Source organism: Equus quagga, chromosome 3, assembly GCF_021613505.1.
Source record: "Equus quagga isolate Etosha38 chromosome 3, UCLA_HA_Equagga_1.0, whole genome shotgun sequence".
In the NCBI taxonomy this organism is placed as follows: Eukaryota; Metazoa; Chordata; class Mammalia; order Perissodactyla; family Equidae; genus Equus; species Equus quagga.
The window spans coordinates 148261574-148288213 of NC_060269.1; the positions used below are offsets into that span (position 1 = coordinate 148261574).

At 50.5% G+C, this 26640-nt stretch overlaps 1 protein-coding gene across 2 annotated transcripts in view; it reads left to right on the forward strand.

Annotated features, from left to right (window-relative positions):
• The window catches only part of SLC2A9 (solute carrier family 2 member 9), a 224152-nt gene that overhangs the window by 42026 nt on the left and 155486 nt on the right, over window positions 1-26640 (forward strand). The window contains exons 1-3 of one of the 2 annotated variants that reach the window (XM_046655689.1): window positions 1078-1261; window positions 4306-4404; window positions 22986-23146. In XM_046655689.1, the coding sequence (XP_046511645.1) occupies window positions 1151-1261; window positions 4306-4404; window positions 22986-23146 (371 nt within the window). In that variant the 5' untranslated portion in view covers window positions 1078-1150. Of the gene's footprint in view, window positions 1-1077; window positions 1262-4305; window positions 4405-22985; window positions 23147-26640 lie in introns of those variants that run through there. The other variant, XM_046655690.1, reaches the window with a different exon arrangement.

The following is a 26640-nucleotide window of genomic DNA, read 5'->3' on the forward strand; positions in this document are numbered from 1 at the left end:
ATGGAGGGTTGGCTTTTCCTTTTGCAAGTTTTGGTTCCCCCTTGAGCAGCTTTTTTTCTGCCATTGTGCATCTCCGGGCTGGATGTTTGAACGTGCACTTGATGTTCCACGCTCCCGGCACTTCTGTAATACTCCACACCTTTTATTTCAATGTGTGCTTTCCATTAAACCCAGTTTGCTGGCTTCTTGTCTCTTTTTTGTGGACTGGAGGGCTGCCCTGGCCTCTTAGGCGTTCTGCATTCCCCAAACTCGCCTTTGCCCCGCCAGCCTCCATACCTGCTCTCTGCCTCTGGGAGCAAATGGCCGAGGCAGCCTGTCCTAGACACGAATGAAGGTGCCCCTCTGACATCTGGGGCAAATCGGCCATGCAGCGATTGATTCTCATGACGTGCTAGTGAGCATGAGGGGTCTTGCCTCCCTAATCCTTCCCTGAGCCAGCCCGGGGCGGGCAGTAGGAGGTGCTCCCTCAGCCAGTGCTGCATGAGCGGGACAGAGGAAGCACTGAGTGGCAGATTGTTTTTCTTCCAAACCCACAGCCTCCTCATTTGTTCTAGAGCCTCAGGGCAGCCCACGTCCATCTGCAACAGGCTGCTCTGGGCCGTGTGTCTTCTATTTCAGCCTCGGAATCACACTGCAGTCAGTCAGGGCGGGACCAGTCTCCCATTTCGCACTTGTAAACCAGTAGCTCAGAGAAGCAAAGTGACTTGCCTGAGGACACATAGTTAAAAAGCAGTGGAGTCAGGGCTGGAACCCTGCCAGGCTTCTTCTGCGAAGTCAGTGACCTTTGGGACACTTGGCCCGGGGTAATGCCAGTTGCTCCATTCCCTGCGTTGGCCTTGTTAAGAGGGAAAATAAAAAGATGCCAAAGGAAAAATCCACACCCCGGGTGGTGATTCCTCAGAAGACGAGTTTCCCTTTAAGACTCTTCAGTTGCTGTTACGACTTGGGAACAGGGAAAAGAAAACAAAACAGAGAACATTGCCCAACTTCCCGTTCAGAGGAGAGAAAATTGCCACATTTCCTGTTGGGGTGTTCCCACCCTCTGCTCCTCATTCAGGGAGATGCTCCGGCAGAGCCCAGCTGGAGGCCCTGCGGGGGCCCAGTCGCCAGCAGCAAGGGCCATCGGGGCCAGCGGTCGGGGAAACAGAGCATGGATTCCTGGGAACTGAGCTTGGCTCCCCTCCCATGCGGCCCGAGCTGCCCGGGGCCTCCCGAGGGTGCCTGCCCGAGCAGCGGGACACTGGGCGGGAGCAGAAGAAAGGTAACTACCATCACCAGCCTCTGTGCCAACCACAGGACCTCTGTGCTTGAAAGGCTGTGGCTTTGCTCAGGGACCCCTGCATGTGGGTCCTGCATCCTGGTCCCTGTGACCCAGCTCTGGCATCCCACCTCTCGAGCCGCAGTTTCCTGGGCTGACAGCATCTTCTGGCAGCGTAGTGGTGCTCATGTGATGAGGCCACAGCAGAGAACTACCTCTCACAGGCTGGGCAGCACTCCCTTCCTCCCTGCCTGCCCCCTGCCAGCGGGCACCCTCTGTTATGGCACCAGGTTCATTTTTGCCTGCCGCCCGCAAAGCCAAACACTGAGACAACGAGATTGCAGCAGAGAGAGGGTTTAATCACAAGGCAGCCATGTGAGGAAGCGAGAGCATGAGCCTCAAATTCGCTTCCTGGAAAACAGGGACTCAGGGATATTTATGGGATGGGGCAAGGTGGTCTGAAATGTGGAGAGAGGTGACTGGAGGTGAGAGAGGTGAGGTAATCAATGATCTGCGCAAGCCTAGTCACACTCTATGCCTCTTCATAGGACCCATGTTCACCAAATGGCGGCGTTAGCATGATCTGAGGGTGGAGTTTTTAGCCTCTTGACATCAAAAGGTCACTCATCAGACATCTGCGTGGGCCGGGTTGATGAGTTGGTGGTCTCAACTGGCCTGAAGTGGACAAGGGTTCTAATTCCTGAGAAACAGCTCACACACCCATTTCCATGGTGACCCAGGCTCCAGGGTGATGTTATCTATAGGAGCCTAGTGGGAGTCAGATAGCATATTGCCTAAGCAGCATAGTTAACGATGGGCGGGTTAAACAGCTAAAAGCTAGAATCAGTAATTGCAAAAAGGAAAAAACTAACGTTACTAGCTACTTAATCATCACTGGCTAACTGCCAGTTTCACCTCTGCCCCTGGGGCCAGAGGTGAGAGGTGGTGGGCACCGGCAGGCCATGCAGGGGCAGGGGGCTCCAGGGAGATGACTCCCACCTGCTCTTGTCTGCCTTCTGATGGATGCGGACAAGGGAAGAATGATGGGGCTGGGAGTGAGGGAGGCCTCACTCCCAGTGTCAGGAGGAGTGACATCTAAGACCTGGAGGATGAGTTTGAGGACAAAAGGCGGTGGAGAACGGGCATTCTGTCCAAAATGTGATTCTGTTCCGTGAATGAATCCCATTCAGCTCAAGCTCCTCTTACTGCAGAAAAATATTGTGGCCTCACACGTGGCAACGTCCATCTCCAGGGCCTAAAAATCCTTCCTCTTGCCTCCATCCGATCACCAGCATCTACTGGAAGGAAGACCCCCGCCCTCAAAAAGTAAGACCCCACCCATTGTCCAGCCTCTGCTGCTGACATTCACGGGCACCTACCACAGGACAGGCGAGGACCTTACCTGGTTTAACTCCTTTCTTCTGCATAATATGCTACGAGGTGGGGTCCACTGTCATCCCTGTTTTGCAGATGCAGGCAGATTCACAGAGCAGCTCTGTAACTGGCCCAAGGTTACACAGTCAGAAGAGACAGACCTGGAGGTCAGATGGAGTTGAATCAAAGAGTTAATGGTAAAAACGAGGAGGTGGAGCTTTCGGAAGAGACGCTGGCAATGGGTCTTAGATAACAGAAGTGTCTAGAAGGGAGCATTTCAGGTAGACAATAGTCACTCGGGCCATGTCAAGAGAGACCTCGGCATGAAACTTAGGCAACGGCCATTCTGTATGGCTAGGCAGAGGGAGTGGAAAGAGAAAACAAAGAGTAAACACCCTCTCTGAACACTTGGCACCGGGATGCAACACTCTGAACATCCTCATCCAGCATCATACTGACTTCTCAACAACTTCTGCAGCCGGAGCTACTATTTACATCCTGTTGTACAGCTGCACAAGCTGAGACCCAGAAAGGTCAAGACACCAGCTCAGGCTCCCCCAGCTGCATGGTGGAGCCGTCTGGCCTGGAGCCCATGCTGGAGAAGGCTACGGAGCTGGGTGGGGCATGGAATTGGCTATTGGGTCCTGCTTCCCCTTCCAAACAGTATTGACTGACACAGTTCCCTGAGCTGTGGACTCATCTCTCTTGTTTCCTGCTGTACCCCCAGAGCTCTGTTAGGGCCTGGTACCCGGAGCACACACACACAGACACACAGACACACACATTAAATGATGGCAGAGAAAGAATGCCTTCCAAGAGCACTGGGTCCCCTCCATCTGGAGAGCGGCCCACATTTCCCTGGCCAGCCTAGGAAAGCAGGCCTTCCTCCTCTGGCTCCTGCCAGCTGGTCAGCCTTTGCCAAGGGGCCCAGATGTTTCTGCTCCAGGTCTCGTTGTGGCTGTGGCCATCCTTGGATGGAGCCACAGGACAGGATTACACGGAGGTAAATGCCTTGTTCTCTCGGTCAAGCCCTGTCTCTCTCTGTCTGTAGGCCCTTGTCCAGAGGTGCTCATACTGGCCTGTAGATTGATACCCCAGCAGGGAACAGTACCTTCATAGGTGTGTCTGTGTGCGGCAGTGTGGCTGTCAGCAGCCTCAGGACACTGCTTCCAGGTGAAGAGGCAGTGGGGAGAGGTAGCGTGGTGCAGTGATGACTACTGAGTGCTGGAGCCAGCCCACCTGGGCTCCAGCCCCCCATGCCAGACAGCACTAGGGACAGCCCTGTGCCTTTGTTTCCTCACCTGTAAAATCCGGATAAAATAGCCCTGATCCGAGCATTCCATGAGGTAATACGCAGAAAGCGCTCAGAACAACGCCTGGCCCATAGCTCTTCCGAAGTGCCAGCTGCTACTGCTGGCAACGTAGGCGAGCTTTGATTTTGCTCCCATGTGGGTCAGAAACTGGGCAAATTCGACTAAAATAAATGAGTAGCAGTTTACAGAGCCCCTGCTAAGGATGTCAGGTCTGCGTCTGAAGGATCCTTGCGCAGCCGGGCGAGGAGGCCGGTGGTGGGGCTGCCCTGGGGTTCCCGGGACGGCCTCCAGATGCGTCCCGCGGGGCCTTGGCTCTGCGCCCGGGGGCCGGGTCTGACGTGCTGTCCTCTCCCTTCCCAGGACTGGTCCTGCTCGCTCATCGTGGCCTCGCTCGTGGGCGCCTTCGGCTCCTCCTTCCTCTACGGGTACAACCTCTCTGTGGTGAACGCCCCGGCTCCGGTGAGTGCCCGCGGCCTCCGATGCCCCCGGCAGAGGGCGCTGCGGCGACGCGGAAAGCTTCAGGTGTTACCGGCTGGCCCGGGATGGTACCCGATTCTGCACCTTCCCAGGCCGCTTCCGGGCCAGACCTTCCCTGGACACTGGGGAGAGAGGAGGGGCAGAGGGAGTGAGAACAGCCCCCGCCCTTGAGGGTGGCTGGGAGATACAAAAATAGACGGTGATGGCACTGTGGGAGGTCAGTTCCTTATGGCTGGAGTGTGGGTGTCCTGGGAGAGTGTAGGCAGAGGAGGGGGCCTCTGGAGGTCCCGGGCTGATCCTGAGGGTCTTATTTCAGGCCGGGGAGCACAGAGTCTGAGGAGCCACGGAGGTACCTTATGCATAGAAACGTTTTCTTGATTTGCTCTTTTTGTATTTATGGCTTTTAATCACAGCCAAAGGTCACTTGGTTAAGACCGTTGTTTGCTTTTGTCTGGAATCCTGTCGTTGGGTGCAATTCCCCCAGGCCTTTGTAAACCGCTCCCCCCCCCCCCCCCCCCCCCCCCCCCCGCCCCCATCTACCTAGGTTTAGGTGCTACCCATTGCCCGGGGGGCTGCTGCTTCTGCTTGACCTACCTCCCCCCTTGGGGTAAGGTGGGTGGGGGTGTGAGCGAAGATTTCCTAGAGGAGGGGATTCTGCATCGGCTTGGAGGCCTGAGTTGTGAAACCTTTGCGAAAGTGCAGGTATGATGTGGCTGGGGCACAGGATGTGTTTGGGGAGCATAGGGCAGGAGCTAAAGAGGCGGCGACAGGAGCCAGGCTGTGGACCTTCCTGGATGCTTTTCATCCAGTTTCATCCGGTTTGGGGGCCCAGTATCCCTGTGTGCAAAACTCAGGAGAGGCCAGACCAGTGGGTCCCAAAGGGTTCCCAGGAGCCCTGGGATTTTCAGAGGTGCCTCAGGGATGCAACCTCTGTTTGTGCCAGGACAGCCCTGTACTTTACTCTGTTAACTCTTTTGTTTTGGAGTTCTGTGTAAGTTCATTTGAAAAATTGATTCTGATGCTAAAAACAGTTTGAAAGCCAGGGGGCCTAGGTGGCTTCTCTGAACTCTTGCATCTGTCAATGGCTTTGATTCTGTCGTTGTAATATCGTCCTGAGATGGGGTCTGATTTGTCCATCCTTGTCTTTAAAGGAGGACTGGGAATTTGGACTTTTGTTTCATGTTGAAAGTTCTGCAGAACCTCCAGCAGAGGGTGGAGAATCTATGACTTGTGGAGCAAAGAGACACGAAAAACTTGAACCTGGAATAGAATGGTATAGGTGAAAATAATAGCAATGACTGTGGGAACACAAGGAAGGAGCGATTCTGTCATTCATTCATTCAAAAGAATTTTTTTAAATTAATAAACGTTATTTTTTAGAGTAGTTCACAGCAAAATTGAGCAGAAAGTACAGAGAATTCCCATATACCATTTGCCCTCACACACGCACAGCCTCCCCCACTATCAATGTTCTGCACCAGAGTGGTATTTTTGTCGTAATCGATGAACCTACCTTGACAAATGTTAACACCCAAAGTCCGCAGTTAACATTAGGGTTCGCTCTTGGAGTTGTGTATTCTATGAGTTTTGGCAAATGTGTAATGACATGTACGCACCACTGCAGTATCTTTCAAAATAGTTCCACTGCCCTAAAAATCCTCTGTGCTCCGCCTGTTCGTCCCTCCCTCCCCACTGACCCCCAGCAACCACTGACCTTTTTACTGTCTCCATAGTTCTGCTTTTTCCAGAATGTCACATAGTTGGAATCATGGTCCTCTTTCACTTAGTCATATGCATTAAAGTTTCCTCCGTGTTTTTTCATAGCTTCAAAGCTCATTTGGTTTTGTTTGTTTGTTTGTTTGTTTTTTCTCCCCAAAGCCCCAGTACCTAGTTGTATATTCTAGTCTTAGGTCATTCTAGTTCTTCTATGTGGGATGCTGCCACAGCATGGCTTGATGAGTAGTATGTAGGTCTGCGCCCGGGATCCAAACTGATGAACCCCGGGCGGCCGAAGCAGAGCGAGTGAACTTAACCACTAGGCCATGGGGCTGGCCTGCCTCATTTGTTTTAACGCTGAATAATATTCCATTGTCTGGATGACCAGAGTTTACTTAGCCACTCACCTACTGAAGGACCTCTTGAGTGCATCTCAGTTTTGGCAATTATGAATAAAGTTGCTGTAAACACATGTGCAGGTTTTTGTGTGGACATACAGTTCATTTGGGTGAGTACCAAGGAGCCTGATTGCTGGGTCGGATGGGAAGAGCTGTTTAGTTTTGTAAGAAACTGACAGACTGTCTTCCTGAGAGGCTGTAGCGTCTTGCATTCCCTCCAGCAGTGAGGGAGAGCTCCTGCTGCTCCACAGCCTTGCCAGCATTCCATGTGGTCATTGTTTGGGACTTTGGACATGCTAATAGATGTATAGTGGTATCTTCTTTTAAATTGCAATTCCCTAATGACATGTGATGTTGAATATCTTTTCAAATACTTACTTACCATCCGTATGTCTTCTCTGGTGAGGTGTCTGTTGGGTCTTTTGCCCATTGTTAAATGAGATTGTTCATGTTCTTATTGGTGAGTTTTAAGAGTTCTTTGTATATTTTGGATAACGGCCTTTTACCAGCTGTGTTTTTTGCAAATATTTTCTCCCAGTCTGTGGCTTGACTTCTGGTTCTCTTGACGTTGTCTTTCACAGAGCAGAAGTTTTTAGTTTTAATGAAGTCCAACTTATCGATTGTTTCTTTCATGGGTCGTGCCTTCAGTATTATATCTAAAAAGTCACCGCCATGCCCAAGGTCCTCTGGATATTCTCCTGTGTTGTCTTTTAGGAGTTTCATAGTTTTGTGTTTTACATTTATGTCTGTGATCCATTTTGAGTTAATTTTTATGACGGGTATAAGATCTGGGTCTGGATTCTCTCTCTTTTTTTTTGCATGTAGATGACTGTTATTCCAGCACCATTTGTTTAAAAGACTAATCTTTGCGCCATTATTTATATTGCCTTTGTGCTTTTGTTAAGGATCAGTTGACTGTATTTATGTGTGCCTATTTCTGGGCTCTCTGTTCCATTCCGTTGATCTAGTTGTCTCTTCTTTCACCAGTGCTGCACTTTCTTGACTGCCGGAGCTTTATAGCAAGTCTTGAAGCAGACCGGCAGGCTTGGAGCCCCGTTTCGTGCTTTGCCTGAAGGTGTGTCACAGGCCCTAATGCTTCGTGTTTGACTCATGTTGCTCCTTAGAAACAGAGAGGGCTAAATAGGCAGTAGATCCTCAGTGGCCTGCTCTGTGTGTTCACCTTGCTTGTGTCATGTGGGTAGGTGCTGGAGTAGAGAGATGAACAGGACACAGGTCCCTGTCCCAGACCAGCAGCAGTGACACATGTCCAGGACATGTTGTGCAGAGATACAAACACAGGCCTGTGGAAGGACTTGATTCTACCTGGGAAGGTCAGGGGCCCTTGCTGGGGCTTGAGAGAGAGCAGGGGCCTTTCTGGGAATGGTCTAGATTGTGGGGTCCAAAGGGTGGAAAGGGGCTCCAGGGCCAGCTCGAGGAGGGTCTCAGGGGCCAGAACAGGAGCACAAGCCAGCGCTGGCCAGCCTGCGAGCACCAGAGGGGGCTGAGGGCTAAGGCTCGGCGGGAGAGGCCCTCCCAGGGTGGAAACCGCCTCGAGCTGGAGCCTCCATGCGAATCCCACATGGGCGCCTCTGCAGGTGGGTAGTAACCAGCGCCTTGTGAAGTGGCCGTGAGAAATAAAGGCGGCCTGATGTTGGAGGAGCTCAGCCAGGTGTGTAGTGATCACTCAGAATTCTTTTCCCCTTGCAGTGGGCGTAGGGATGGGTGAGCGAGGCAGCCTCAGGGTCCAGGAGACCCGGAAGAGATGGCGGGAAGAGGCTGCTGTGGGAGGGTGCTGATGAAGATAAGCCACAGGTGGACACTGACCCATGGGAAGGGCGGCTGGTTTAGCAGTGATGCAGGGCCCGGGGGCAGCTTCAGCTCTTGAGTGGTGGGATCGTTAGGATCCAGGTGGTGGCAGGAGCACAGAGGGACCGCTGGCCGTGGCTCCTTACCATCGGGTGAGGCAGAACTTCACTGTCTGAACAACCCGTGCGGCAGCCGACATTGGCCCTGAGTGCCCCCCAGCGGCAACCTGACAACGGGGCTTCTCTCTCTCCTCAGATATCCGGAAACTTTCTGGAACGCCAATAACGAAAATAACTCCCCTGTGGGCACGAGCAGCGCTTGCTCATGTCAGGGATGGTTTGTAGGGCGTCGGATTTAATCCTCTTTGCGATTCTGTGAGGGACCCATAACTAACCCGTTTCCTAGACGGGGAAGCTGAGGCCAGGGGAGTTAATGTGTCCAAGTTCCTGGGGCGGGTTGGGGGCCCTTTAGCATTCGCTCCCTAAACTTCCACTGTTTTCTTCTCAACATGGTCGCTCTAAGTGAATGTCCATGTTGTCCACCCTGCTTTCAAAGAACCCCTGGAATCTGACTCCGGGTCCTGCCGCATCCGGAGGAGAACTCCCGTGTGTCCTGTGCGTCCATGCAGGGTCCTCGACCCACTTTGGCCGAGGGGATGTGAGCAGAAGTGATTATAAGCCGCTTGAGGCCTGGCTCTGGAAGATATTCCAGAAGGTTCTTTAGTTCTCTCTTCCCCCAGATGGCATAGGTACAAGATAGCAGAGAACTGTCTGATGTGCACTAGGTGTGGCATGAGCTAGAAAGAAATCTTTACTGTCTTTGGCCATTGAATCTTGAGGGTTTCTGTGCTGTGGTGGTGCTCTGGTCACCATCACCACGACCCCAGCAGCCACCACCGAGTCAGTGTCTAGTCTGGCCCACTGTGGGGTCTTCTGACTGGTTTTCTTGTTTCTACTCTGGCTCCTACAGTTTATTTTCACCCAAAGGCCAGGGGCATCCTTTACAAAGTAAGGCAGTGTATTGTGCCTCTGCTAGAACTCCCCACGGCTGCCCATCGCCCTGGAAAACAGCCCATACCGCCACGGACTACAAGCCCAGGGCATCTGGCGCCTAGTGGCCGCGCTGCTGTCCTCACCAGCGCTTTCCCCCTCACTCTCTCATTTCCATCCGCTCGGCCTCCCGCCCCCACTGCTGCTCCTCAAACGCTGGCACCCCAGGGCCCTCGTACTTGCTGTTCCCTCTGCCTGAAACGCTCTTCCCCAGATAGTCCTCTGCTCTCTCCTTAGATTCCCTCTCGCCTCTGCTCAACTGTCCCCTCTTCAGAGAGGTCTTCCCTGACCAGCCCAACCAAAATAGCACCTTCCATCACTCGGTGGCCTCTTATGCTTATTTCTGTTTATAGTATTTAGCACTGCCTGAGAGATTATATGTTTATTTGCTTCTTATCTATCCTTCCCCTCATTTTATAATTTAAGCCCCATGAAGACACAGACTTCATGGTTTTCTTGCTTCTATGGTGCCAGCACCGATAACAGGAAGCATTTATAATAAATATTTGCTAAATGAGTAAATGGATACATTTTAGATTTTTAAAAAAGTTCTTTGTGTGCAAATGCAGTTCCAAGGCAAGTCCCTTAGGCCTCCTTGTCCCCAACCAAATTTTCAGCTGTGAGTCTGTCCTGTGTAAAAATTCTAGTGCTGCCCATACCACGGTCACACAGATGGGGACTTGAACTCAGGTCCATCTCGTGCTAAAGTGTACCTTCTTTCTGCTCCACCAAGCTGATCCGCTAGAGCTTTTTGGTTTTGTAGACCATAAGGTCTTTGTCCCAACTACTCAATTCTGCCTTTGTAGTGAGACAGCAGTCATAAACAATATGTAAATGAATGGGCAAGACTGTGTGCCAATAAAACTTTATTTACAAAAACAGGCAGTGGGCCAGATTTAGCCCACTGGCTGGGCTGTTGTTTGCTAACCTCTGTGCTAGAGGCTCTAGGAAAGGTGTCCCGTGGCTGCCTGGTGTGCTTAGGACCTCCTGGCAGAGAGCTGGCTGGCATTATGAACAATTAATCCACAAGCAGTGAATTTTCCTACAGATAGTACATTTCCCAATATTTTTCGCTCTTTTGTCCATTTATTGCTGTGTGTCTAAGCCTGTGTCTTTTCTGTTTCCAATGACTAATTCTAACTGGCCTGGTACTGTCTATCTCCCTCCCTACCTACCTACCTACTTATCTGTCTATCTAAAGCATTCTGATGTCCTTGTAAAAGGCTGTGCAAAATTCGGGGCTAATTTACATACCAATCAAATCTAACGTAATTGCTTGAATTTTCAAGCAGTCATGAATGCAAGTAAAGACGCTAATCTGAAATCTGGCAAATGGCCTTAGATTTATGCCATTTTAAGCCTTGACCTTCAGCAGGAGAATGTCGCTTGCCTGGGATCTGCTTCATTAGTGCTGTTACCATAATCCGGGGCTGGCAGAGTTGTGGTGGGAGAGGTCCTCTTGGTTCTTGAGGGCCCCCAGTGTCTGGCTCCCACCTGAGAGGGCAGGGAGGGCTGGATGGAGACCTCACAGGCTTGGCGGGGCCGTGGTTTCTGGGATCCCGGGGCTGTTCTCCAGGAGCTGAGGGGGGTGCCTATCCTTGGGCAGGCACCGCTGGTGCAGCTTGGGCGAGGTCATGTGTCAGCACATGGCATGAGTCAAAACTCTTGTTCATGGGTGTTGTCCAAAGAGTCTACAGGAAGATTCTGGAAGCAGTGTTCTAAAGAAAGGCAAGGTCTGAGCCCGAGTAGACAGTCTGGAGGCCAGGCTCTGGTCCAAAGGGGACCTGCAAAGACAAGGACGGTCCCAAAGGGGATGGGGCTCAAGCATGACCAATCACAAGGACCATCTGGTGAGCAGTGGCGGGCCTGAATACATTCCTGCCCGAGACTCATGCAGGGCCTGTGGCTGCAGGATGAGCCCACAGGCATGCTGCAAGGGGCCTGAGAGAGTGGCCAGCCTCCAGCAGGATGACCACTGGGGTGGATATTCAGAAGAGTCACCAAAAAGGACCAAAGTTGAGCTAAATGAATGTGTTGAATAGGAGGCATGAGGGAAAATAGGAATTAGGAAGCAAACAGAGAATGCTGTGTCTGGGAGAACAGATGGAAGGTGGGTGGGAGGGATGGTTTAGGGCTGATTCCAGGCATGGAGAGTGAACACTGGCTCCTGTTTGCCCGGTTCCTGGCCTATAGTGCAGGCAAGTGCTTGGAGGTTTAGCAAAAGGTACAGCAGACAGGATTCTGCAGGGCACTGTCATTCCAAATCTTGGTCATTTGTTTCCCCGGCGCCCAGCAGAGGGCCTGGCGTAAAGATTTGCGATGCCTTTAGGCGCTGCCTTTAGGTGCTGGCTACCCAGAGGTGGGCCAAATTCACAGGTTAAGAGCATAGCCCTCTACAGACTGCCCTTGCCTCAGACGCCAGCCGCAAGCTCAGGGATCCCAGGGCCGCCCACAACTCTGACCAACTGGTTGCAGATTTGGGGGTTCCCACTACGCCCTGAGGTTTGATAATTTGCTAGAATAACTCACAGAACTCAGGAAAGCACTATACTTACAACTACAGTTTTATTTTTGCAGAAAGGATACAAATCAGAACCAGGCAAAAGAAGAGACACATAGGGTGAGGTTGGGGTGGGGGTTCCAGACAGGAAACTTTTGGTGATCGCCCTGCAGGGAGTCGGGACGCAATGCACCCCCCAGCACATCTATGTGTCACAACGCACAGAGCACTGTCCACCAGGGAAGGTCACCCGAGCTTTGGCATTCAGAGTTATTATTGCGGTTTCATTATTTGGGCATGACTGAGCAGATCAATCTCCAGTCCCCCTCCCCTCCTTGGAGGTAGGGCTAATGTCACCTGGCTCCCAGCCCTAACCCTCTAACCGCATGGTTGGTCTTCCTAGCATGGCCACCCCCAACCTGAGTTATCTCATTTCTATAAACCATCAGGCGGGTCTGAGAGGCCCCCCCACCATGAATAACAAAAACATTCTGATCACTCAGGAAATTCCAAGAGTTTAGAGGCTACCTTCCAAGAACCAGGGAGAAAGGCCAGCCAAATTCTTAATTATACAACTGTATATTGTATATATGCAATGTATATTATACAAATGTATGTTCAAAACATGAAAATACTAAAAAAAAATTGTTAAATGAATTAGTGAATGAGAGAAGGGCGGACTGGGAGAGAAAGAATGGATGAGAACTTTTGGGTCTAACTGCCTCACTCCTATCAATTCGGACTTTGAAGCAAAACCAGCATCCACAAAAATAACAGTGAGTGGTTTGGCTTTCATAATGAACTACTCGCCTTTCCAGGGATTTCTGATTGGTGACGTTTGGTCTTAGTATTTAAACCCAGGGCTTCTGCAGAACAATTCATTTGACTTCCCATGAATTTCCCAGCAGAGATGAAATATTCCATCATCTTCCTCTCCCTGCTCCTTCCATAAGGGAAAGTAAACAAGTGGCAATAAAGACTTCAATAATGATCTCTCTGCAAGAGCACAGCCACCCCAGTTAGCCTCAGACATTAGAAGCTGCTCAAATGAACCCGCGAACAGAGGGCCCAGGAACGAGTGAGTGCTGGTCCTTCGGTTCATCCCACCCCAGGCTGCGGTTTTAGCGACTGTTCTGGGAGCCCTGGCGCTCTCAGAGAAGCAGGGGCACGTGGCATGTGGCAGGGCACCGCGGTGTGGCCTGAGGCCAATTCTCAGGAAAACTGAGAAGGATGTTGTGTAAAGATCCTGTGAAAGACGCGGGCGCTGGGCAGGTTGATGGCGGCGCAGTGGGGCTGGGCGTCTTGGCGGCAGAGGGCCGAGGTCACAGGAGAAACCTGTGCCTCCTGTCAGAAACAGGTGGCAATTACTTTGATGAAATGAGTGTCTCTGGTTAATTTGAGCGTGGAACATGACTGCCTTTGGTTTTTGAACCCCAGAGTCTTTCTCTCTCGCTTTTTTCTTTCTTCTCTCTTCCTTTTGCCTCACCTTGTCTCACTACATATAAAAGCAAAACGGGCTTCTATTAGAGAAAGCAAACAGAACAGGCAGACTAAATACTAAAACGACCACTATGAATCCCGCATGGCAGGTATTGTGGGGATAATCCCCTTCTGCAAAGAGAGGAACCCAGGAGGAGAGACACTGAGTAACTGGCCCACGGCCGCTCGGCCAGTGGATGGCATCCTGTGTCTGAACAAGACAGTCACAACCTTGGCCCCACCCAGAGGCCACTTTTAAGACTTTGTCTAAATCTACTCTTTTTTCCAAAGAGCGTCTTTTTTGGGGGGGTTAGTGTTTATATTATGAACATTTTCATGGGTTATTGAAAATTCTCCATCCCCGGGATTTCTAATGGCTGTGAATTGTGCATCATGTGGGTGTCCCATCTTCCCTTTGCAGTCCTCTTAGGTTGTTTCCCATTTTTCTGTAGTGTAAGATGCTGCTGCCTTGTTTAAATTGGGAGCTGTGAGTCATTTTGGTTTGGTTTGGTTTTAATCGGAGCTGGCAGAGCTGCTGGCTACCAGGAGAAGGGGGGCCTTTCCAGGCCTGGGGGACAGTGGGTGCCACCCCTGCCTGCTCCCTCCCCTAGGCTCCCCAGCTTATTGGAGCCAGGAAGCCCGCATCTTTGATTCAGAATTTTCTTATGTCATAAACTTCCTCTGGGAAAGATGCCTCTGTTGGATGTAGAGGGGAAAGGACCGTGGTCCCGTTAGGGCTGGGGGAATGGAAGCTCTGCTGAGAGAGCTGGGGCCCCTCTGTGCTGTAGTCAGACAGCCAGCAGAGGCCCGCAGGCCCCCCAGGGCGGGCAGTCGGGAAAACCCGGAGGGAACCTGTTGGAGCAGGGCTGCTGGTGGGCCTGGGAACATTCTGATTCTGACCCACAGCAGAGAGACGTCGAGATTTTCGAGCACCTGCTCCATGCCGGCATCATGCTGGGGACTCCACACCCTTGTTTAATCCTTCCAGCAGCCCCACCTGCAAGCTGGGGTCCTAACTCCTGTTCTACAAAGTAAGTCATTCCAGAATCAGTAGTCAGAACCATCTTGCTGAACTGGATCGGATCAGATGCCCTTTGACAGCCCCTGCTGCCTCAAGACTGGTTTTTGGCAGCCATAAGTAATTTGAACAGAATGAAAACACTCGCCTTTTTCATTCCAGCCGAGCGGAGGCCATGCTGGAAGGAGAGGGAAATGTCAGAGGTCTGCGTGAAGGCGCCCCCCTTCCCCCCCGCCTCCCCAAACACAGCTATGCAGTCTCCCAGAAGAATGTTCCAGCAGGAGAGAGGCTAAGGATTAATTTTTGTAGAATAAGAAGGCTATTTGGGAGGGCACACACTTCTCTGCTTCTGCCTGGGGCCAAGTAGAAAATGGATCTTCCATCCTTCATGTTCTGTATAATTAAACCCGAGGGTCAGGCCACGCCCCCTCATTGCAAAGCTGGTTGAGCGGGGAGCCCAGAAAGCTCTGGAAGTCTTCCTTGCCTGACAATTGCTTGCGATGGATGCATCCTTTCTCATCGCGTTTGGTTTTCACTCTGAAAGCCCGCCATGGGAGCAGAATATTCTCAGCTGTCTAGAAGTACAGAGGCTTCTTTCCTGCCCAGTTAGCCACTCTCCTCCAGGGGACTCAGGCAGCGGGGAGGAGAAAGCCACCGCAAACATGCAGATAAATGTCAAGTCAAAGTGGCTGCTGGACCTTTTCCTTAGGTCCCGAGAGGTGTGTTGGGGTCCCCAAGACCACCTCCAGTTTTGACAATTCACTCGGAGGACTCATAAGACTTGGCGTGTAGTCCTGCCCACGCCTGCGATTGCTTACAGTGAAAGGATACGAAGGAAAATCAGCAAAGAGACAAGGTGCGTGGGGCAAAGTCCAGAGGAAACCGGGCACACGCTTCCAGAATCCTCTCCCAGTGGAGTCACACGGTATGTGCTTAGTTCCCCCAGCAAGAAGTAGGACAACAGGTGAAGTGTGGGCCACCGGGGAAGCTCATCAGAGACTGAGAGTTCAGGGTTTTTATTAGAGGCTGGCCTCATGGGCACGTTCTGCTCAGCATGTGCACGATTCCTCACTCCAGAAGGAAAGCAGGTGTGCAGCATAAACCACACTCTTGGCACAGCCTAGGCTCCGTGAGCCACGCCTGTCAATTCTGGGAATGGTGGGAATCCTCTCGAAATCCAAGTTCCCCGATGCCAGCCTGGGGCCAGCCTTGCAAGCAGGCAGTTTCAGGCTGGATGTGTTAACTTTTTCTGCACCGGAAGCCTTCTCTCCGGTATCCAGGTGACATTAGGTGGCACTGCTGGGCTTGTGGAATTTTGTCCCTCTGTGGTCCTTCCTTCAAAGAGCCTGGTTTGTAAGGACTTCCGTATCTTGCTCGCTGTGCCTGTGTCTTCAGCAGTGTGGGCGGTCTTTGCAAATCCCTGAGCAGCTGTGGGCATGACCTGCTCTGGTGTGCCTCGAATGGCACGTGCACTCGGGCCCTCCACAAAAGCGTTCTGTTTATATATATTTTACAGCACTCCTGAGAACAAATTTAGGAGAATTTATGACAGGCTTTCTGTGAATCAGTAAGGAGCATTAATATTGTAAAACAGGCTACAAGGTAAGTGGCCTCCCATTGTCTGGCAATTTCCTGTCATCATTTGCAGGCTCTAAGCCAGGTCTTCTGGCCAGGAATTGCATAGTTCAATTTATGGCCAGAAGCTTGGCCTCTGAGTTGTTGGCTGGGGACATAGTGATAAACCATTCATGGATTCCCAGACGTGAGAAATAAACGAGTCTAGGCCCCTTATTTTACTGATCAGAAATAATGATATCAACACCACTGCCAGCCACTCCAGTTTCTGATTTTTATTGTGTGCTTCTTGTGGACCCAGCACAGGGCTTTATATTCATTCTCATATTAAATCCTCACAGTAACTCTTTAAGGAGGGAAATGATTTAACAGGTGAGAAACTTGGGGCACAGAGAGGTTAAGTAACTTACTCAAGATCACCCAGCAGAGCAGTGGCAGAGATGAAAGTTGAATAAAGTGGATTCTGAGGGCCCTTAAGCATTGAGCCCCTGGTGGTAAGGAAGCAGGTTTGTAGAGCCAGACAGAAAGACACAAGAATGGGCCTCTTGGAAGCAGGCCCAGTGGAAAAGTGAAATGAGGAATGCATGAATGAGATGGGCTAGAGACTGACTGGCACAGAGATCTTAAAACTATATTATATTGCAGAATACTTTTTTCGAATGGAGTCTTACAAGTTCCCCCCAAAATAAAAGGAAACGTCTAATTGGAGGCCCGTCTTTCCAAGCCTGCTTACCCTTCCTGACTTCGCCTCAGTCTTTCCTCCTCCAGGCAGCCTTGTGTCGCAGAGATTGCCATGGCAGGGGCTCTGCAGGCAGGTTGACTGCGTTAGGGTCAATGAGCTGCTATAACCAACAGCCCCTATATCTCAGGGCCTTAACACAATGCGAGTTCGTCTCCCATTCCTGTCGCCATCCAGAGCAGGTGAGTGGGGGTGCTCTGCTCCGTGCAGTCGCTCAGGGGCCCGGGCTCCTTCAGCTGAGTGGCTCCACCCTTCCTTAGGGCTTCAGAGGGCTCTGCTGGTTCCCCTGTGAATGACCAGCCTGCAAAAAAAGGGAGTGAGTGAGGAGAAGGAACACAAAGGCTGAATCCCTCCGTGGAGGTGACACACATCACTTCTGCGCACACTGCCTTGGCCTGAAGTAGTCGTATGACCCCACCCTGATGCAAGGCACTGAGAAATGTGACCTGGCAGTGTGGCCAGGAAGAGGAGAGCACAGACACTGTCATCGTGAGCAGGCTCTGGAGTTCCACAACATTCTGGATGGCTTCCAGATGCATTTCTCACCTCCAGAGTTCTCTGCTCTTAAGGAAACTTCACCGGCTGGCTGCACGGGTTAGCTGAGACACGGGATACAGATGTCTGGTCGAGGCTTAGCAGTCAACCAATCTTCATTCCGTGTCTCTTCTTCCCTAATCCAGCTTTTCAACGTGCAACCAAGGTGTGGATACAATCAGTTTTATAGTTTCTACACTAAGAGTAGGAATAGAAGAGTGGTTAAGAGATGGGCTCTGAAGCCCAGCTGCCTGGGTTTGAGTCCTTGGGAGTGGTGTGACCTTGGGAAAGCCCCTGACAGCTCTGTGCCCCAGGTTCCTTATCTGCCTGAAAGAGAAGGTGAAACACAGTCCCTGACTCAGAGGGTTGTGGGGGGATGACATGAGCTCACGTGTGTCCAGGTCTTAGAATAGTGCATGGCATGCTGTAAATATGATGTCTGGGTTACCTTTTGTATTATTATGTGCTGACTGACCCACAGCAGAAACTCAATTTGAAACACAGTCATTGAAGTACTTGCTCTGTATCCCGCACTACAAGTCGGTGTTCCCATTTATTAGAGCCACAAATCTCAATTCACTGAGGGTTTATGCAAATAATTAGCTGAACGGCCTTCATCATCTGGCTGCTGCTGTCCCAGGGGCCTTCAGGCTGCCTTTCATGGAGGCCTTTGCTGATTCACACCTGAAGGAGACAAACAGTTAACCGCAAAAGGCGTCACTCTGAAATGAGCTTTCGGGGGCCGTGTGAGGAGCGTGTTTCTGCAGGGGCACAGGCCATGCTGCGAGTCTCAGCCTGCTCCCCTCTCTGCGAGGCTTCCCTCCTCCAGCTTCCCAAAATCGAAATAAGGAATCTCTGCACAGGCTCCCAAAGCAATGCCTAGCATGCACGATAGGAGGGCACCCCGTCTCCCACCGGGCTCCTGAATGGCTAGAAGAGAAAAGAGAAAATGTCCCCAAACAGCAGCCTTTTGGTTTCTGTACTTTAGTTCCTGGAAACTGGTCGTGGCTGCAAGCGTGGTGATGAGAGGCTGTCTGGAGTGGGTCTCGGCAAGGCCACCGTTGCCTGAATCAGTGCAGGACTGCAGTGGGGGCCACGGTCACATCCAAGGATGACCCTCTCTGCCTTGGGGTCTCCTGATTATTGGGTGGCAGGAGGGGTGCCTTTGAAGTTCTGGATACGCATTCCTTCTGCCGTCTTCTCGGAAGGGTCTCAATGCTGTAAATACTTGCTCTAGCCCTCGGGCATCCTGCACCCGTGCCTTCCTGTGGCCCCGCCATCCCTTTGGCTCAGCAACTGTCTCACTGTTTCTGCTCCTACACTCTGTGCTCCTGAGGCTTGTCGCTGTGGCACTTGCAGGGCCTGACAGAGTGTCTAGCTCATAACAAGGGCCTAATTGGTATTGACCTCTAAGTCAATAAATGTCCTATTGGACTTAGCTGCTTAACTTTCGTGCCATCAGCGTGAGATGAAGAGTCCATTAATGGGTTGTTGCGACAGGCTCTGAAGTCAGGCAGACCCTGCGCAATCTCCCTCCACCACAGATTAGCCACGTGTCCGTGGGCAAGTTATGTAACTCTCGGTTCCCTCGTCTGTAATGAGGGTGTCTCCCACGAGGGTTGTCGTGAGGATAAAATGAGATAATTTATATGTTTTGGTAGCGTTTCAGTAGTTGTAAACAATAACAACAATTTTGTCTGATTGAAGCTGAAAAAGAAATTGTTGAAGAAATAGTGAGCAGCTGGCAGGGTTGCTGGGCAGACTGGCGAGCCAGGCTCAGAAGCTCTGCAGCCTGGGATAACACCCCACAGCACACCCAGAGCAGGTCCTGGAGGGTCCCCTGCAGTCACCACTGCTGTCTACTGCACTGTTGGCGTAGGACGCCGCAGCTCCCACAGCCGCTGCCCCCAAACCCAATCCTGCCGGAGCTCCAGCCCCATTTCTTAGCCTCACACAGTCATACAAAGTCCAGGCTCTGATTGGTTGAGCCTCAGTCACACGTCCAGTCCCTAGTTGCAGAGGATGCTGGGAGAGCAGGTGTCTGGCATTGTCTACCTCTGTAGTGATGAGTGGGCTCTGTTTCCCACAGGGCTCATGAGACAAGAAGCTCTCCCAAATGGGAAGGGGGATTTTGATGCTGAGTAGCCAAAATGATGACAGATGGCCACTGGAGTACACGAAAACTGAGTGGTCAATGTTAGCTTAATGTGCAGCCACTGACAGCACGGTACCCACTCAGAGGGGCTGCACAGAGCACCTTGGTGAGTCTGACAGTAGGCTGTTACGGAGTCCCAGTGAGAGGGGAGGGTGGCCTGGACAGGGTTGACAGGTGGACGTGGTGAGAAGTATTTTGGAGGTAGGGCAGAGTATTAATTTGCTAAGGATGCCACAAGAAAGTACCAGAGTTGGTGGCTTGAACAATAGGAATTTCTTCTCTCACAGTTCTGGAGGCCAGAAGTCCAAGATCATGGTGTTGGCAGGGTTGGTTCCTTCTGACGGCTGTGAGGGAGGATCTGCTCCAGGCTTCTCTCCCTGGCTTGTAGACAGTTGCCTTCTCTGCCTGTGTCTCTTCACATCATGTTCCCTCTATGCATGTCTCTGTGTCCAAATTTCCCCTTTTTATAAGGACGCCAGCCGCATTGGATTAAGGATTAAGGATTTTCCATCCTAATGACCTCATTTTAACTTGATTACCTCTGGAAAGACCCTATCTCCAAATAAGGTCACATTCTGAGGTAGTGGGGGTTAGGACTTTAACATATGAATTTTGGGGGACACAATTCAACCTATAAAGGGTAGGGATGAGTCAGGATGGTTTAATTGAGGGGCATGGATCGACGGCAGGAGTTAATGATGAATTCATGGGTTTTGGCTGAGAAACTGGAGAATGGTGGTGCTGTTTACTAAGGTAAGGAGAAGATAAGAAACGGAGTTCAGGGCCAGAGGTCCAGGCAACGGTTCTATCGCACTCTCCAATGATTGAATTACTTAAGGTGCCTATGCCCAACCATGGCCAATAGGACATAAAGAGAGGTTTTCTAGAGGCTTCTGGGAAAGTTCTTCTTGACATCATGAGATCTCTAAGAGCCAGGACTACTCTCCCAGTCTTACATGAGTGGGAAAGCACGTGGCCAAAACTGCCAGTAGGAGCCATCCTACAGGTATGAGTGGATGCTGCCTTAGGATGAGGGCAAAACTGTGGAAAGCAGAGTGAAACAACAGGAAGCACCTGGATTCTTTACCATGCTACTGAGACACCAGATGAACAGTCCTGAAGCTCACCCCTCCTGTGAGTTTGTATCTATATAAGCTAATAAGTGTCCTTGTTGCTTAGCTGTTTTGAGTTGGGATATCCTGTTGCTTGCAGCTAAAAGCATCCTTAAACAGTACAACACATTATCAGCTCCAGTGGACTAGAAGATCTTCGGGATCCCGAGCCGTGTCTGGTTTATGTCTGTGTCCAGCTCAGGTCCCAGTACTCAGCACATGTTTGTTGAGTGAATCAGTGGATGATGACAAATCAGAACGTCTTGTATATTAAGGCATGGAAACTTCATCATCATTAGGAATAGTGCTAGTTGTCGATAATATATTCTGGCCTCACTCCTTACTATGAGCAAGGTAGTTATGGAGCCAGAAGGAGAGAGAAAATGGGAAGAGGGTAAATACCTCGCAGAGAGAGGGTGCTACCCTCCTTTCCTCATCTCCTCCATCAGCCTGTTTGCTTAAGCCAGAAACCTGGCCGTCTGCTGTGTTCCTCTTTTGCCATCTCCAACACGCCCGCTCCCCAAACCTGGAGCCAGTAACCCAGTTAGTCCTGTCCCGTCTACTCTCAGAACATCTCAAATCCATCTCCTCCGCTCATCTCCACTGCTTGGTCCAGGCCACCGTGATCTTGGACTGCTGGAGTGGCTCCCAGCAGGGTGCCAGCCTGCTCTCCAGCTGCCCTCTAATGCCCTCGCCACGCGGAAGCCAGAGGGGTCTTGTGAAAAGGCGAACCACACATGTCCTCCCTTTGCTTAAATCTCTCCAGTGGTTTCCTACTGCATCTGAAACATCCAAATAACAAGCAAACTCGTTACCATGACCTCTCAGGCCCCATGTGACCCACCCTTTCCTGCTCTTCCAACTCCATGTGGCCCGTTCTTTCTCTTACTGGTCCCATCCCATGCCACTGGCCTCCTTCACTTCTGTGGACATGCCGAGCTTTCTTCTGCGGTGTAGTCTTGGCACGTGCTTTTCCCTCTACTCTCAGTGGGCATCTGAGTTGTTTCCCGTTTGGGGCTGTAATGAGCAATGCTACCATGGACATTTGGGTAGCTATATCGTAGTGCAGATGGGAAAGAGTTTTTTAGAGGAATTTTTTAGAAATGGAAGTTTCTGGGTTGTAGGTTAGGGACATCGTCAACTTTACTAGATGATGCCAAACTGTTTTCTAAGATGGCTGGACAAATTCAACTCCCCCCATTAACCTGCAGATCGATCACTACTTAACCTTAGCAGACTCGTTAATTTTAGCCTCCTGGGGATTGTGTGAGCTCTACCCAAGTGCTGGGCACCGCTCCAAGCTCCTGTTTGACTCTCACAACATCATGCAGTGTCAGTGTCATCATTCCCATTTTGCAGATGAGGAAGCCAAGGTCCAGCTGGCTTAAATTATTAGCAAATCACGATGCTGAGATTCAAGCCCAAATCTGTGCAACCTGAACTTATGCTTCTTCTGCAACGTCCTATGCTGGCTATGGAGAGATCTGTGGGCCCATATTGGGGGCGGTGGATAGCTGAGCATCTTGGGGATGGAATTCTCTTGGGGAGCTTAGTGCCATGACCTCAGTCTTTGGTGCACATCAGAATCGCCTTGTCCCCATCTCAAACCCCCTGAATCAGAATTGACAGCAGTGGAGATCTGGCGAGTGTGAAGTGGGTATCTCATTGTGGTTTTAATTTGCGTTTCCTTGTTGACTAACGATGTTGAACATCATGTCATTAGCTTACTGATCATGTGAATTTTCTTCGGAGTCTGTTCAAGTCTTTCATTCATTTTTAATTGGGTTGTTTATCTTCTTCTTATTGAAGAGTTCTTTATATATTGTGCGTACAAGTCCTTTGTAGTTGTATGTGTTGCAAATATGTTAGTGCAGTCTGTGGCTTGTCTTTTCATTTTTGGATGGTGTCTTCTGAAGAGCAGAACACTTTAATTTTGATGAAATCCAAATGTTTTTCTTATTCTTTTTGTGTGTGTTTCTTTATTATTCTTTTATGGTTAGTGGGTTTTTGTGTGTGTGTATTGTATCTTTGTCCACCCAAGATGGCAAATATTTTCTCTTACATTTGGTGTGTGCATTTTTAACACATTTCCTGGGTGACTGCTGTGCACCAAAGTTGGAGAAGTCTGGCTATAATGGTTATCCCATGTTCAGAGTTGGATCTGAGTTTGTTCCGCATAAATCCATCTGGCTCTGCTTTTTAGAAAATCAAGTGCTTAAACAGTCTCCCAGTTTTGCCACTTCACTGAGCAAGTCACTTTGTCTCTCGGAGCTTCAGTTTCCCTAACTGCAAAATGAGGTAAAAATGGCCCCCATCCACAAAATTTGTTAGAAGCGTTCAATGACGTAAAGCTCAGATGGAACTTAGCGAAGTGCCTGGCATAAAGAAAGTGCTCTATAAAAACTATTTTGTTTCTCTGCCGGCTGGCTTCACGCCGCAGAATGGAACAGAAGGACTAACATGGTTTGTTGTTTGTTTTCAGTACATCAAGGCCTTTTACAACGAGTCGTGGGAGAGAAGGCATGGCCATCCGACAGACCCGGACACTCTGACTCTGCTCTGGTCTGTGACCGTGTCCATATTCGCCATCGGTGGACTCGTGGGGACGTTAATGGTGAAGCTGATTGGAAGAGTTCTTGGGAGGTCAGTGGGGGCCAACTCTGTGTGGGGACCTCCTCCATAATGTTCATAATATGTCTGTATCATAGTCAGGATCCCAGCAGGCAACAGAATTCCATCCAGATGGTTCAACTGGAGAGATTTTAATGCCAGAAGGGCAAGGGGAGGAAATGGGGCACTAGAGGTCAAGGCAAAGTGAAGCCGTGGACAGTGGGCTGATGAGCAGGAGCTGAGGTTGCAGAGGGAATGGGCTACGTCGGAACCCTATATTCCAAACAGGCAAGGAACATGGAGGAAACACCCTAGCTTCTCTCTCTTCCCACTCCCAATCTGCTGCTGGCGCCTCTCATTGGTCAAACCCAAGTGGAAGCCAGAAAAACCAGGAGCCTTACTGAAGCAGTCCAGGAGGTCCAGGTCCCTGGGCATGGAGCAGGGGAGGGAGGGAGGAGGTGGATCTGAGTGTAGGGGCAAGTGGAGCAGTCAGCACCGTGTCTTAGAGATTGTTCCATGTAAATACATAGGGCTCTGCTCTTTAAAAAATCAGGTGCTTCGACTGTCTTCCATTATATGACTGGATGATAATTTATTTAACCACTTCCCTTTTGATAGACATTTGGGTTATTTCCAGTCTCTTATATTACAAATATGGCTGCAGTGAGTATCAAAAACTTTGTGTTGAAATTTCCCGTTTGTTTTCTCTCCAATCAGATCCACTTTACCTCGTGAGGTTCATTCCTTGCTTATTTTTGGCATAGACTCATCTCAGATCAGATTGATTTATCAGTAGGTTCCCCCAAATGTTTTCTTTATATCCTTGCTCATAACCTCTGGGAGATACTGAGGTTTTAGTGGAAAAAGCAGAGTCTCTGTGGCATTCATGTCTGAACTTGAATCATGAGTCTTTCCCTCCTAGCTGTGTGCCCTTGGCCAAGTCACTTAATGTACTTGAACTTCAGTTTCCTCATCTGTAAAATGGAGACAATTCTTCCTACCTTGCCAGGAACGTTCTAAAGGCTAGAGAAAATGAAGGAAGGAGTATGGCCCATTAGCACTAGCTCAATAAATAAAAGCTATTATTATTTACCATATTATTTACCATCCTCCTCCTCATCACCTTGACTTCCATACATAGTGGGTGTTCAACAGATCTCCATATTGCATTGACTTGAATTGGAGAGGAGATTCAACAGACCCTAGGAAATCCCCCCAGACCTTGGGGCTACAGACACACTGTTAAGAAAGGTTGTACCGATTTCTTTACAGCTGGCCTCACATCCCAAACAAGGAGCAAATTAGAACTGATGGTGTTTCAGAGCAGGCTTTCTGAAGGCTGGGGCAGGAAGCCATCCTGAAAACATCCATGTGGTATTCACGAGGGTCTGTGGTACCCCAGTGAGGTAGGCGAGGTGGTGATATTTTCCTTATCCCCAGGGCCACTTGCAGGGCAGCGCCTAATGGGAACTCAGTACCAGGGAAGCACAACTATTGCATAATGCTGTGAAAGCTGCCCTTTTCTAAGGTCCCCCATGCTCCAGGCACTCACACACACTCTCTTGTTTAATTCTCTCTACTCTGTGGGGTCTACAGATGGAGAATGGGAGTTGAGAGAGGTTAGGGCATCTGCCAAACTCAGCCAGCTCACACGGTGCCTGAGCTCGGGCTGGAACCAACACGTGTCAGCCGAAGCCCCATGATCTTTCCACTAGTTAGTTAGATCTAGTCAGGGCCCTGCTGGCAGCGGAGCTGTAAAAGCCACGACCGTTTGACAACAGGAAGTGTCTGGCTGCCCCAGCTTGGCACCACTGGCCAGGGTCTCTGAGGCATTGTTGCTTACCCTCTGGCCCAATCCGGGCTCTGACCCTAGTCCCCTTGGCTGTTGCAGTTAGAGGGAGTCACCCTGGCCTCAGGTTCTGTGGCCTGTGAGGTGTACCTGCCTTACATTGGCCATGGCACCTGTACCCAAGGCTGCCCTATCAGAACGCTCTGAACCCCAGCACGTGGTAGGGGGAGAGGCACGCTGGAATCGGGGTCAGGATGCCATGGCCCAGCAAGCACTTTGGGCCTTGGGACTTTGTCACCTCACCTCTCAACCAGCGCTTTTCTCACGTGTGAAATGAAGGCAATAAAAGTGGCTTTACTACCCTCAACAACATGGCAGCAAAAAAGCAAAATGAAAGGGGCTGGCCCCGTGGCCGAGTGGTTAAGTTCGCGTGCTCCGCTGCAGGCGGCCCAGTGTTTCGTTGGTTCGAATCCTGGGCGCGGACATGACACTGCTCATCAAACCACGCTGAGGCAGCGTCCCACATGCCACAACTAGAAGGACCCACAACGAAGAATATACAACTATGTACCGGGGGGCTTTGGGGAGAAAAAGGCAAAAAAAATAAAATCTTTGGAAAAAAAAAGCAAAAGGAAAGCAAAAGAGAAAATGCATTGAAACATACTGAATTTTCGAGTAGTCCTAGGACGAGAGAGATTAGACCAAAGGGTGTGGTGCTTATGCCCCAAGCAGTGGCCAATTCCTTTTTTCATCATTATTGGAGTAAAAGTTGAATTGGGGTGAAGTCTCAGCTTGAATAGTAGTAACTCTGTTGGGAGGAAAAGGAGCAAAAATTAAAGAAGGCTACCGTTTATTCATCTTGGGCTACATACCCTGCTTGACATATGATGTATCATTTACTAGTTGCAACTCTCGTTGGTATCATTGCCCCTGTTTAACAAATGATGAATCTGAGGCCTTGAGAGGCCCAGCAACTTGCCCAAGGCTGCAAAGAATGCAGTTGACCTGAATTTCAGACCCGGGTCTGTCTGACCACAAGCCTGCGCTCTTCCCATCGCATGGTGTGATTACAATTGCTTCCTGGGGCCTGGTTGTTCGTCTCCCATGGGGGCTTTCAGGGGGAAGTGGAGGCTGGGCTCAATGTGTGAGGCTGGGCTGGGGTCCAATGCAAGGGGCTCAAACGTGTGACTGGGAGGGAAGTTTGGGTAGAGCAGACGGTCCTCGGAGTCAGATGGGCCTGGTCACTGGCACATCTAGCTGTGGGGCTGATCCTGGCTGGGACATGTTGGACTCCTCTGTGATCTGGGAGAGGGGTGAGGACAGGGGAGCAGAAGGGGCCAGGAACCTTCTCTGGAGATGAGCCACCCCCATTATCTGGTCTCAGGGATGTAGGTTCTTCGTCTCCTAGAGTCTCTGGCTTGCAGAATTCTGGCCATAGAGAATTCTGGTTGAATCCCCACCCCTCATTTGGGGTCACCTATCATCTGCTTACATGGCTCTAGTGACAGAACCCTCATGAGACAGGACAGTGACCATGTTGGTGCATGGACGCTGGCTGCAGGCCCAGCTTTGACTCTGGATTCTGATGCTCGCCATTCATGGGGCCATGTGTGAGTTACACGAGCTCTCTGAGCTTCACCTAGTTCAGTAAAATGCGGGTAAAGTAGAGGCCATGTCTGAGGGTTGTCATGAAGATTAACTGAGATGGTGAATATAAAGTGCTCATCTTGGAGACTGA